Below are 13954 nucleotides of genomic sequence, written 5' to 3'. Positions count from 1 at the left end.
TAGGGAGGGGGGAAATTAATTCTTTGCAGTTTCAACTAGTAGTAAAACGTGTTTCATTATTTTCGGCTAATACTGAAGTATTAGTTTTCAAATAGAAATGAACTTCTGGCAAAAGCATACATAAAGTGCATAAAACATAGAAGAAAATGTCAAAACTACACATAAGGAGCCTGCAATCATAAGACTCCATTCCTAGAAATTTTCCAACTTCTTATCTTAAGATCAGGACACTAGTTTAGTTATGTAATTTCAAAGAAATTCTTTAATCACCAAATAAAAATTTAATTATGTGAAAAATGCACATACACTTTTATTTCCATATTTCAGTTTGAATAATGTAGCAAATTTCTCTAAATTAGACTTTTCTACAGTTCTTGTTTATGAAATATTTTAATTTACATATTCAAACTATTATTATATAAATAAAATGAGAATATATATTATTTATTAGCATAGAAACTTCTTATTTTAACATGACATTTTTAAATCAGGTATATCAATTTGAGTCTTTGCAACAAAAGTTTGTGTACTTGATCAGATCAGCTGGTGAAAATATTAGTGTGTTAAGAAGTGACCAAAGCAAAATATTTTTATTCAGAATAATATTTTTCTTCAATGGATGTAACCTAGTCATAATACATCATAAATTCTGAAGTAATAAAAGCAAAAATGCATAAAAATTTAATTCTTTATTAGTATCCATATCAACATATGTATATAATATTTCAGCGAAATATTATTTTCCATCATTTCTTATTTTGATAAAGGACATAGGAAGTAATAATAGGGGAAATGCAATGAACTTTGTCACAATGTAAAATAAAAATATTTTAAAGAAATGACACAAATGATAAAAATTAATTACACTGATAACACTTTACAGAATCTGCATTAATTAAAAAATAATTTATTAATAGAGGACATTAGAACAATTGAAATTAACATTTTATATTAGAATGATTTAATATTGAACATAATAAATACCTGTAAAAAATTTCAATATTTCTCAGCAGAGCCCAGATAATCAGTTACTAAAGTTTTCATGTTGGATAAACCATGCATAACTTTGCTTGTGAGAGAAGTATTTTCTTTTAACATATAAAATAAATGCCTTACATCAAAATTACACATCATATAGTAATTCATTAATGTCCTATCCATTCTTCTAGTCTATTTTATAAAAAAATAAATAAATAAACTGACTTTCTAACTAAATATAAAATATTAAATTATGCATATGCTATGACGTTTACTTTATTAGACAAAGGAAAAAAGATGTATTTGACAAAAAAAGTTTGTCTTCGAAAGAGACATCTTTGTAATGGTAGACTGGGTAAAGTCGACAGTTACTGCTGCTGATAATTCAATGATGATGCTCTAAATAATGACTTTTTTTTTTTTTCCCCAATAAAGTACTTATAGTTAGAACAAAACTAATCTGAGAATACCAAGAAAGTGGAAGGAACAAACAATCTTCTTTTTGTGCATTTCTTCATATTAAATATGTTGCCTAAGTATTGTTCATGATTTCTCAAGAAGGCTAAGTAGTGAAAACACTCTGATAAAAAGAGACAATATGTCACTCCTATATTATCACATACAGATTGTGTCTTGCCAAATTAAGATGTTGAAGCACTGACATATCAACTATAAATGTGATGAGGAGAGTGTTAAAAACGAAATTTTTCAATCACATTTATTATATGATACTATCAAGAAGCTGCTAAGTTTTCATTCCTAGCACAATAATTCCATATATTAGCAATTTTTAAAACTTCAGCAATTGAAAATTTTCTGCCAAAGAATATTTTTGGAATGGATAACTTGGTTATATAGTTTCTTTATGATATATCCAAATATAGTTTCTTTTTTATTTATATAATTCATGTTCGGGAAGTTTTCTGTAGGCAAGAGTTTCTAAATTACTTTGGTTTTCTATCTTTATTTTAATTCTACTCGTTTACTTGCTAATTTCTCAAAATTCCACTAGTTTAAATTTCTTTAGTAATTCACAGCATTTGGTTTTGAATTTTTCTTTTACTCTTGCCTACATGGTTGACGAAACACGAATTGAATAATTGAAAAGATAGGTTTGGAGGCAACTTCCCCTTGACAAGTCTGTCTCCTGCCTGCTCAACAATTATTCACTTATGCATTTTTATAAATTTTTTAGGATTAAAAAATTTGTTGGACTTATATATTTATTCATGGATTTTGATACTTGCACTTGATTTACATACGCTCTCAGAATTTAAATGATATTGTATATTAGATTGCAACAATAATTAATCATTTACTTGTTTGCAATTAAATTTCATTAACTTTTAATTTGCTTTTTATCAATAGAGAATGTTAAATTATATATACTTCCAACTTTTCCCAGTGCTTTCAGGTTAGGCTTTTCGTCAATACAACATAAAGCTACCAAATAGTAGCACTTTATTTGGACTTACTGGTAGCAAGTTATTTAGAGACTAGAAGGAAGAGCAAAGATACATACACACTCTTATAATGTGGAGTACTTTATAAATGAAAAAAGATACTGCTGCTGATATAATTTCTGCAGATTTTTAATTTGTGGAATTTTTCAGGCTAATAAAATTTCAACAGTTTTATTTGAGCTGAATTTATTCTGAATCTATGGAGGATGAAAGCTCAGCTAGAATGTAGGTCTAAAAGGACATGCATTCTAGCTGAAGAAAAGTAAAAAGAAGCTTAAATAGAATGAAATTAAAACTTAAGAACTTAAGAATGTTAGAACTTCAAGCATTACATTTTGAAGTACCGTTTTAAATTTGAGCTCTTACGTTATTTATACACACAGGTAATCTTTTTACTCCATTGGTCTTCCATTAGTATCAGATTCTGCAATTTTAGCAAGGAAAAAACATTTCCAAGAAAGGCTTTTTTTGTTTTTCTACTCCTCGCCTGCACTAAATTATCTTCCCATGTAACTGATGAATTTATTATACTATTCCAAATTTTTATTCTCTTAGTAACACAAATGCCTTTAGATTTATCATTATTATAAAATTCAAAAACCTATTTTGAATAAAAAGCAACTGAACAAGATATTAAAAAAAAATTAAGGCACAGATTTATAAAATGTAAACTTTTCTAGAAACAGATTTTTATAATGTGAACTTATTTTGAATCTTCACTAAAATACTTTTCAAAGTTTCTGTTGGAGATACAGTAAATATTTGCTACATTAATTTTTGACATTCTTAGCCAATGCTTTAGCATTCTTTTGATGTAACTAAAATAGGCCCTTAGGATGAGGGTGATTTTAAGTAATAAGTATCCCAGTATTTCCACTGAAATTCAAGTTTTAATTTAGCTAAATTCCAATTAAAAGGAGAAATAATTCCTCTAACTAAATATAATTAACTAGTTATTAAAGTATGAGTAAGTGAACAATTTAATAGTTACTACAAAATACAATTCAATGAAACAAAAAAAGTCTTATAAAAATTTAAATAATATTACTTTTTGGTTATTAACCATTCGGTGATTGTGAGATCAACCAATTCTTTCTCCGCAGATATGCAGATTACTGGTCAGTTGTAAATTTGTAATGCAAGATGTATTCATTCATGCCCACTGTGTTGTGTTACTGGAGTGCTAGCTAGGCTTGTTGATGACCACCAAAAGGTTAAACTCAGCATTTAATAACAGTAAAACAAATTAAATTAACAGTGAAACCATTGAAAAAAGTAACTTTTTAAAAAAGGAATAGCAAATACTGGAAAAACTTCTTTTAGCGAAAAAAAAAAAGTACATCGAATTACTTATTATATATATTATTCTTATGGTATTTCAAAATAAAATTAAGGAGGTTAAAAATTATACTAGATTTTAAAAAGTTTTTAATTAAAAGTTATTGATCATAACAAAGAATAATGCATTGATTTCTTAACTATGTTACTTCTGAAAGGCAATTATATTTTTCAAGATAGGGGGAATAAATCAAGTTATATTTCTCAAGAAGTGAACAACAGCTTACTAAGAGATGGAGAGAATTGATAAAACCTTATCAAATATAAGGTGGGTAAACTATGTGCTACAAAATAAACATCACAATACGTCTTGATGGCTTCCCCCCTTTTTTAAAGTGAGAATTACGGTATATTATGAACTCTTATTATTTGAAAGGATGATAATATCACTGACTTCCTGAAAAGTATGTATTTTCTTAGCTTTCCAGGAGAGTGGGAACTGTATAGACATCAAAACCTGTGATCTTCCAACTGCGTACCTAGCACTAGTTTTTGAGTTTGGAGGCACAATAATCATCCTATGCAACAAATTACATGACAAGTTAGACAGGAAGATTTTGTAATCTAGTACAACATGTACATTTGAAACTGACAGTGAGGTGAAATTGATATATATGACTTTGAAATTACTAAGATCATACAGTGACTGACAATCTTCAAACAAATTAATTTGCTTTTTACTATTTATGCTCCATGTCTTGAATTATATAACATGCACTAGCATATATGTAAGAAAATGCTTCAGATCAAGCATACCTTTTATTTTACTCTCTTGCTTTATAACTTCACATCAAAATAAAAATTCAAAATTCAGAGAACTTTTGAATACCAACTGGCTAGCAGCATGAAACTAAGTAATATTTTTATAATTAAAAAATATTCTTTTCATTTTTCATACAAAAGGCATAAAACACTATTTTCTATTTTATTTTTGCATTTACTTTTCTGAGCATGGTGAGGATTTTTAATTTAAAAAAAAAAAGGTTACAGAAGTTTCCCTGAGTTGACAAAAGTTTGAAAGTCACTGGATAGGTAATATAACACACAAACATGCCTATTCTTTTTAGCTTATATTCTTATTAATCAATAACAATAGAAATGATTTTCAATTTACATTAGATTCCATAAAAACCATACATCACATTAAACTTTAATATTTTACCTCATTTTTTACACAAAAATCTGTTTTCCCCCACACATACACAGAACTTTACTCCTTTACATCAAGCATTCTAAATTATTTCAACAAATGATAGAAGTATTTATAGTATTCATGCTTAGAAGAAATTTGCTTTGATTAATAATATGAAAAATTTCAGAATAGGTCTTTTAAACAGATTACTTCTCTCTTCATAAACAAACATGGTTAAGAGACAAATTAATATGCTTATGATACATAGAAATTGCCTTCATTTTAAGCAAAAATTTAAACATACCTACTAAATAATTTCTTAAAAATCTGGGCTCTACATATAAATGTTACATTACAATGGAGAAAATGGCATTCCAAGATTAACAGAAATTTGTTAAGCTAAAGAACACGCATTACTTCTATAATTGTTTTCTCCTATCATGCCTAATAAATATGTACAGTATATTTTAACAGAACATTCTGGAAAAGACAACTAAAAATATGTGCAATACTAAATCAATTTTGAACTTTCAGACCTAGAGCAATATTTTATAACATTCAATGCATACAGTACATTTACCAGCATGCAATTAAATTTTACAATATTACATTATGACCTCAGCAATAATTACTAAATATTTTACTGCACCTAAAGATTTAATACCTTAAAGTATTGGGAAAAAGCCAATAATTTCAAAAATGAATGTCTTATGACTAACAAAAAAAAAAAAAATGAACCACCTAATCCTTTTCATAAGAATCAAATGACATTTAAAAGTTTGTAGAATAAAAAATGTAAACATATATTAAACTAAAATAAATATCATGGTTAGTAAAATAAACTCAGAATTATATCACGACATACTACATTTAAAATAAACTCATAATACACAATACCTAGAACAAACTAAAATCAGAGTATTTGTGGATCAACTAAATACAGGCAAAATATTACTAAAAGGAATCTACAAAGTAGTACAATACTGCACATGGGAAGAATTTAAAAACCAAAGGACACAACACAAAAAATTGTACACTTTTGATGATATAATGAGCATCTTACAAATTTCAGGGAGTGTTGAGACATTTTAGCAATCCAACTTTCTAGTAAAATTTATTTAAAATGTATACATTTAAATTTATATACAAAAATGTTTCTGAATATTTAATAATTTCAAAAAATGTTTTAGTACTTCCTTTTTATAGCAGGCTTGGTGCAATTATGGCTGAGAAATATATGATCTGCTACCATACTTTACAGCCAGCCACAAAAATGTAACTGACCAAATTGTGGCAGATCACAAAACTTGTGGTTTACAGCTCATGAAATTATCACTTCTAAATCATGTTTTTCATCCCAAAAATTTCTAACACTGCATTTACGTATTCCTCTCCCATGTTTTCTGCACAAGGTTTTGAACATTTTAAAGATATGAATTCAAGTTCCCCTCAAGGCAGTGAAAGATAATATCAAAGTTTTATAACGACTGCATGGCAGCACAGTTACAAGATTTTACTAGAAATAGAAAAACCTGCAGACCTTTCAGTAAATTAAATTGCTCATTAATTTTGGGTGTATGGGCTCTGAATAATAAAGAAATAATAGTGGAGAGTGTTAAGCACAAGCAAGCACATTATTCTGAAATTCTATAAAATATTAATGTAATCCATGAAAATTTTCTCCTCTCGATTTTTGTATGATAAAATTAGTAAACAAGCACGGGAAATACATAAGTAAATATGCTATTTACTACTCTGAATTTGCCTCTGGTGTGAAAAACATAATGTAATTTTTTTCCCATTTAAAGCTATTTTACATTCTGAAAGAAAGTCTTAAATGGCCAAAATATGGACTTGTGTTTTGGAAAAAATTACCTTAACAGTAGCAAGAAAAGTATTAAATGAGAAACAGACTTCAATGATGTAATGAGCAAATTAAAATTCATTTGCTCAATATATACGTACAGGGCCCTCACTAAGCATAGACAGATGCCTAGGGTGCCAGATTTCAGAGGCTGTGCTCTCAATCCTATTATTATCACAAGTGGCAATTAGTCTGATCCCCTAGGAGATCAAAAATGATAAAGCCAGGCATGTGTGTACATACATGCATGTATATGAAGCATTATTTGTTTATGTATATATTAAAAACTGCTGTTGTAAATAAACTGTGTAAATAGCAAGTAAATTGTACGTGTATAAAATAACATACAGGATACCAAAAAATGCTCATCAAAGTTTTCTTTCTCTTGCCAATTTCTCTCTCACCAAGGACACTATAAAAAGGACACTTTCTTCTCTTACCTTTGAATACACACTGCTTGTCCAGAAAGGAGAAAAACAAAGCAGATTGTACATTTTTTAATTTGAGGCTTACTATGATTTTACATATGGAACAAGATGCAAAACTATCTCAGCTGCAGTAAATTGCAACTTTATATTAATCGCGGCAAATCAATATTGAAATACTAACTGCTAATCATTCTTTTTCTTTTAAACAGGTCAGAAATTTTCTTTATGCAGTTAACTCTTAAAAATATTCACAGCATTTCCTAATTTATGACTGTGCAATACATAATTTTATAACTGTACGAAAGATTAAAAATAAAAATTAAAGCAATTTATAATGTCAATGCAATTTAAGTATTTTCCAACTTTCCTAAACTACAACAAGAGCCTGATCCAGAAAAGTATTCAGACAAATAAGTACAAAAAATTAACTTCAAATCACAGGAAATATTTTCAAAAGTGTATGACGCATAACTATGATTTTCCTTAGTTATTTATTCTTACTTTTTGAACATAAAATATGTATCTTTATAATAGAAAGTGAATGACACTGAACAAATTATTCTCAAGCAGTGCTAATTCAAAGATAAACTAGAGTGTTACATTCAAGTACTCGGACCAAATTAATGCACTTGAGGTTTAGATAAATAATTTGCATCAATTCCCTGACATAAATTTCATCATGATGGAAGATACACTGGGTTTGTACATCAAAACTAATTTCAAGTGATTATAACATCCAATATTTCATAACTTCAAAGGTTAATAATACCACAGAATTTCAGAAAAGCTAAAACATTCATGATAAAAATTTTGTGCATTACTTTTTTATTTATTGATTTTAGGGGATCAAAAACTTCATCCACATCAACTACTTCAGAAAAATTTTCTTACAGTATGGGAGGTGACATTTACTGCACTTGTCCAATCCCCCTCCCAAATTTTATTCTATGATTTTACATTCAACATCTTTCAGAATGTGATAAATAATTAATGTTATTCTTTCAAACAAAGAATATGATAAATTCACTGTTCCTTATTCTCTATGCAGAGTACATTTAAATGTACTCTTAGATAAATAAAACTAAATTATATGTAAAATTTTATTTTGGAACACAGATTTTTAAATACTTAATATCGTACAATACAAAATTCATAGTGTTATAAATGACAATGACAGAATGCTCATTTCTGGAAGGCAATATTAAAATCACAATTGCATATAATCTAGAAACATTTCCTTAACCCCCTAAGTGGCTTGACCATATATATATGTTTATAGATTTATTTTCACTTTATATTACATTGTTTTTTAAAATACTTTCTTTAATGATACAGAAATCTTCTTGTAAACTGAATGCTATTAGATCAATACCTGGATACATTAATATAATAAAGGCTATGCAAATGAATCTAAAATGTTTTAGCACTTAGAGGGTTAAAATGAAATGATTCCAATTAATTGCTTTAAAGGCATATAGTCATAAGTGTTCATTTATTAGCTTTTAGAATCTTGAAGATTCAAACTTGGAACTGCTATAAGATAAAATTATCAAAATGTATTTATGCAATAAGGCTACTTCAAACACATCTTAAAAATAAAAAGAGAATTACACAAAATAAATTATCACACTAGTACTGTTGAGACTTATCTGCAGGCTACTCTGCTAGCAATGCTCAGGCTTGTCTTGCTATTTCAGAGTATATCATTACGTTCAATTATAATTAGAGGAAGAAGAAGGGAAGACAAAAGCATTAGTACAAGTTTTGTCCTTAAATACAGTTAAATCGAAAAGTTCCAAATTACAAAAGATTTAAAATAAAATTTCTTCATGAAAACAAACATGATTGATGACATCACACACAAACTTATATTTACAGATAAACTATGTAAATTATTTGTCAGAAACAAAAGTTTCAAAATACTATTGTATACAGTTGTGGAAATAACACCATTTAGCACAGATAAAATTATCACAATTATAGCAAATGAAACAACATGTATAAGCTAAATAAAATTACCATACTTAATAATTTAAATATCTGAAATTCTTTGGATCACTTAACGAACTATTTGGTACTTATTACGAATAGTAGTAGTACTTAGTATGAATAGTACTTAGTACTATTTAGTACAAATAACAGATAAATTAACTGAATAAACGCCTATGATAACGTTAAAAATTTTTTTAACTTTAATTGTAAAATAAATCAAATAAAGGAAAATTTAAATACACAAACATACAACTTCACACTGACAGATAAACATAAAAGTTATTTTACGAGTCTGAAGGATAAATTTATCAAATTCACCATACACATATCACAGAAAATAAATATATCATTGCTATAAAATATAAAGCTTACTGGCTCTTGGCACAAAAGGCATACTAATAAAAGTGTACAATTAAAAATTTTTATGCTTAAACAAAGCACTCAAATAAACGAGGATTAAATTATCTTCATTTACAACAAAGGATAACTAAAACTTAATGATTTAAATAAAGTTCAGGATTTTCAATACAGTCATTTATATGAAATATTTATTATTTTCTAGTCAATATTTTCATTTGTGTTTTTTCTTGGTATAAATCTAAATTATTTAAATGAGTTTTGCATGATTCAAGATTTTAAATACAATCAAAGTCACTTACATAAAAAAAGTATTATCCATTAGCCTTAATATTTTCATTTGCCTCTTCCTGACATATGACTACAACTTGATTTAAATAAATTAGCATTACCTTATTCAGAATTTTAAATATAACAATAGTCACTCATATACAACAACCACTAGTCTCAATATTTCTATTTGCTTCTTGATATATGACTAAAACTTAATGATTTATATAAATGAGTATTACAAGGTTCAAGATTTTAAATATATTCAGTCATTTATACAAAAGCTTTGCTATCTACTAATCTCAATATTTCCCTCTGCATTTCTTCTTAACATGTAACTAAATGATTTAAATAAATGAGTAAAATAAATTAGTATTATATGACTCAGGATTTGAAGTATAATCTTTTATACCCACCAAAAAATATTTAACATTATCATTTGTGTTTCTTCTTGACATATGACTAAAACTTAAATAGTTTAAGTAAACAACTAAATTTATTCCATTATTCTCAATATTTTCATTTCTTTATTCTTGGCATATGACTGATTTAAATAAATGTATTATATGATTCAGAAGTTTTAGTGATTTCTGAACATAATTAGTGATTTATACAAAAACTCTTATTATCCATTAATCTCAATATTTTCATTTCTGCTTCTCCTTAACATGTATTTAACTGTTTTAAACAAATCTGACTCAGGGTTTTAAACATAATTATAGTCATTTTACACACATACAAGAAAAAAGAAAATACCCACTAGCCTTAATATTGTCATTTGTTTCTCCTTAACATACAACTAAATCTTAATGACTTAAGCAAGTATTACATGATTCAAGATTTTAAATATAATCAGTCACTTATACAAAAATTTATTATCCACTAATCTCAATATTTTTATTTGTGTTTCTTCTTAACATGTAACTGAATGATTTAAATAAATGAGTATTACATAATTCAAGATTTAAAAAGCATTATATACAGATATATACAAAAAAAAAAAATTAGTTCTAATATTTTTGTCTGTTCTTGATATATGGCTAAAACTTATTGACATAAATAACTGAGCATTGCGTGACTCACGTTTTTAACAATTTTAGTCATTTATACAAAAAAATTATTATCCAATAGTCTTAATATTTTCACTTGCATTTCTTCTTGACATATGACTAACCCTTCATTATATAAATATACAAGTATAACATTATTCAGGATTATAAATATCATTATAGTCATTTATACGCAAAAAATTTATTACACTTGTCTCAATATTTTCATTGTTTCTTCTTCACATATGACTAAAACTTAATTATTTAAATAAATAAGGATTCAGGACCTTTTAATATAATTAGTCACTTGCAGAAAAAAATTATTACCCACTAATCTCAATATTTTTTGTTTTTTCTTGGCATTAAATACTTTCACACGAAAATAAGTGAATTGAAAGAAGACCATTATGTTTCCACTAGAATAACATGAGTATTATTAATGAAATACTATCAGTCAATAGCTATGTTCCAAGAAACATAATGCATAGCATTCTTTGAATTTTTTTTTAGTACTCAATATAACAGTCTAACACAACATAGAAGACAAAACTATTACATCCAGAAACAAGATAACAATATTTATATATCATTTTTAGATAGTAAAATGCGATTTATAATCTATAACGATCATATACTGCATTTTGGGGGTTAAAAGGAAAACAAAATGTAATTCAGTAGCAATATAAGAATATACAAATTCTACATATGCCTTTCTATTCAAGTCCTCTTGACATACTTTTCATTTAACAATAAATACCTTAATGTAGTATATTTAAAATACTTTTACAATTATGTTTCTTTGACAGCATTGCGAAATCAGAGCTTAGGAAAGAAACAAAGATGTAAACATAAAAGTCACAAAAATGCAAGAACTTGAACTACAGATTTAGTCTTTGCACCACAATATAATAATTTATCAATATGTTTTCAGAGAATCTTATCATACAATTAGACTAAAACAATTTGCATACATAAAGCTTTATAAGAAGTACACATCTACTGACAAGAGCATAAATAAAACTATAAGTCACAGAAAGGAAAGAACATAAAATTGAACTAGATTCTGAAATGAATATTCAGTATTTCCATAAAATAGAACCGTTGTGATACCACAATAAAGCCCATTAGTTATATAAGTATTTTCCCAGATAATATTCAAACCAGATAAATTAAAACTTCAAAATAATAGTGAAATGGATACTAGCTAGGCCATTCATATTTCAAATATATAATTGAATGACCAAGTAAGTTATTTCCTCAAGTCTAATTTTACATTTAAAAATATCAAACTACATAAATAAGATTATATTATGTATGAGCTATATATGTATAAAATTTCATAAATGTTATATATATATATTAAGTTCCATCACAAGAAACAGATTTAAGAGTCACTGGCATTCATTTCAGTGCAAAACTTTCACAAATCTGAGCATTGATGTCTTGATGTGCATAGTTAAAAAATTACAAAAAAGGAATGATATGGCTAATCCCAAAATAAGCCACAAAAATCAATACATTTTAAAATCAGAACTAATTCCCTATTATTTATTATAAAAATCATATAATTTCTAAGATAACTAGACCCAAATTGAAATACAAATTATTCTTATGAAGCATACAAAAGAAACTATTATTTTTTGTATTATGCAAGCATGTTTAGAAAGAAAAAAGTTTTTTATGACTCATCTCATATTTCATTTAAATAATATAATTAAACTAATTTATCCACATATAATACAAAAAGCATAAGATGCAGATAACCTGTAAAACATAAATAAGTGGATACCAGAAAGATAACTTGTGAGAAAAATCTTTCAACTTTAATTGAGGAAATAACCACATTGTGATGCAAATTAAACTAAGAACTTTGAAAATTACATAATTGGAACAGTTAGCTGCCCCACCAGTCATTGGATGAAGCACCACCATAGTTACTTTTATATTGGTTAGGATACTGACTTCCTCCATATCCATAGTTCTGAGCAGAGTAACTGTTAGCACTAGAATTTCTTGGTCCACTATTCCTTTCACGAGTACTACCAAACTGACGATAATCTCTAGAACCAAATCCTCCAGAGCCATACCTTTACAAAGAATCATAGTACCAATATCAATATATACATGATTAAATAAAAATAAAATTACATAAATATGTCAAAACTGCTTAATTGTTAACTGAATGTGAAATCTCATCAGAAAAAAATGTCAGCGAGATAACAATGACTGTAACACACAATTATCATATCATAAAAAACATCATTTTTAACATATTTACAATAGGAAATGATAAAGTTCATATGTAAACTATGGCTAAGAAGTATGCTTAAAATTCTTTGACCTACATTATGCCTATAATCAGAAAAAGGACTTATTAACAGTATTCAAATGTTGTGTATATGTAATGTAGGATACTTTGAACAGATCATCTAACCATACTGAAATTTATAAACAGGTAAGTCAGGTTACTTTGGCTGCAGTTTCCGAATTGTTATTTATCCTGAACTTCAAGGTAAATAGTGCCTAACTAAAATATACCAATGGCGAATGAATTTATACGGACTTCTATTAATGCTCAAAACATAAACTCTTGAAATGAGTTTTTTTAGCAACTTGCTTAACCATAGAGGAATTTAATTCTCTGGAACTCTTACATTAAACATATTTTTTTCTATTCCTAAAAATAAAAAAAAAAAAAAAAAAAAAAAAAAATTATGTAAAATCCTTATAAATGTTTCACTCAAATAATTTTCTTTGGATTTAGCACACTGTCAGCAAAACCCAGAAGTCTTTATCATGAAAAGCTGTACTATTAGTTCAGTCATTCCAATTTATTCAAGATTCAAGAATTTATCCAGTGTGGGTATCAGGTACAAATTTTTTCCACTTAGATGAAATTAGTCTTGTTTCATCTCCTGCTTAAAAATGCCTTGCCTCCAAAGACGTTAATAATCACGAACAAAATCCCTCACTATTTTATTCTGACCAAATGCTGATGAAAGGTGAGACAACACATCTATGTCACAGAAAACAAGCTGTTTCAATAATGGGTATCATATATAAGGAAGAAAAAAAAAAAAGAA

The 13954-nt window shown here is 27.1% G+C and overlaps 1 protein-coding gene across 2 annotated transcripts in view; it reads right to left on the bottom strand.

Annotated features, from left to right (window-relative positions):
* Positions 1–670: 670 nt before the first annotated feature.
* Positions 671–13954, bottom strand: part of LOC118183285 (putative ATP-dependent RNA helicase Pl10) — a 143744-nt gene continuing 130460 nt past the window's right edge. For both annotated transcript variants that reach the window (XM_035352760.2, XM_035352761.2), the window contains one exon: positions 671–12958. In XM_035352760.2, coding sequence (XP_035208651.1) covers positions 12766–12958 — 193 coding nt within the window. In that variant the 3' untranslated portion in view covers positions 671–12765. The remainder of the gene's footprint in view (positions 12959–13954) is intronic.

Source organism: Stegodyphus dumicola, chromosome X1 (assembly GCF_044657685.1).
Source record: "Stegodyphus dumicola isolate Sdum_Otavi_A_Nest chromosome X1, ASM4465768v1".
NCBI classification, from domain to species: domain Eukaryota; kingdom Metazoa; phylum Arthropoda; class Arachnida; order Araneae; family Eresidae; genus Stegodyphus; species Stegodyphus dumicola.
Note: the sequence above shows the minus strand (reverse complement) of the source record. Positions and strands in the feature narration are given on the sequence as shown.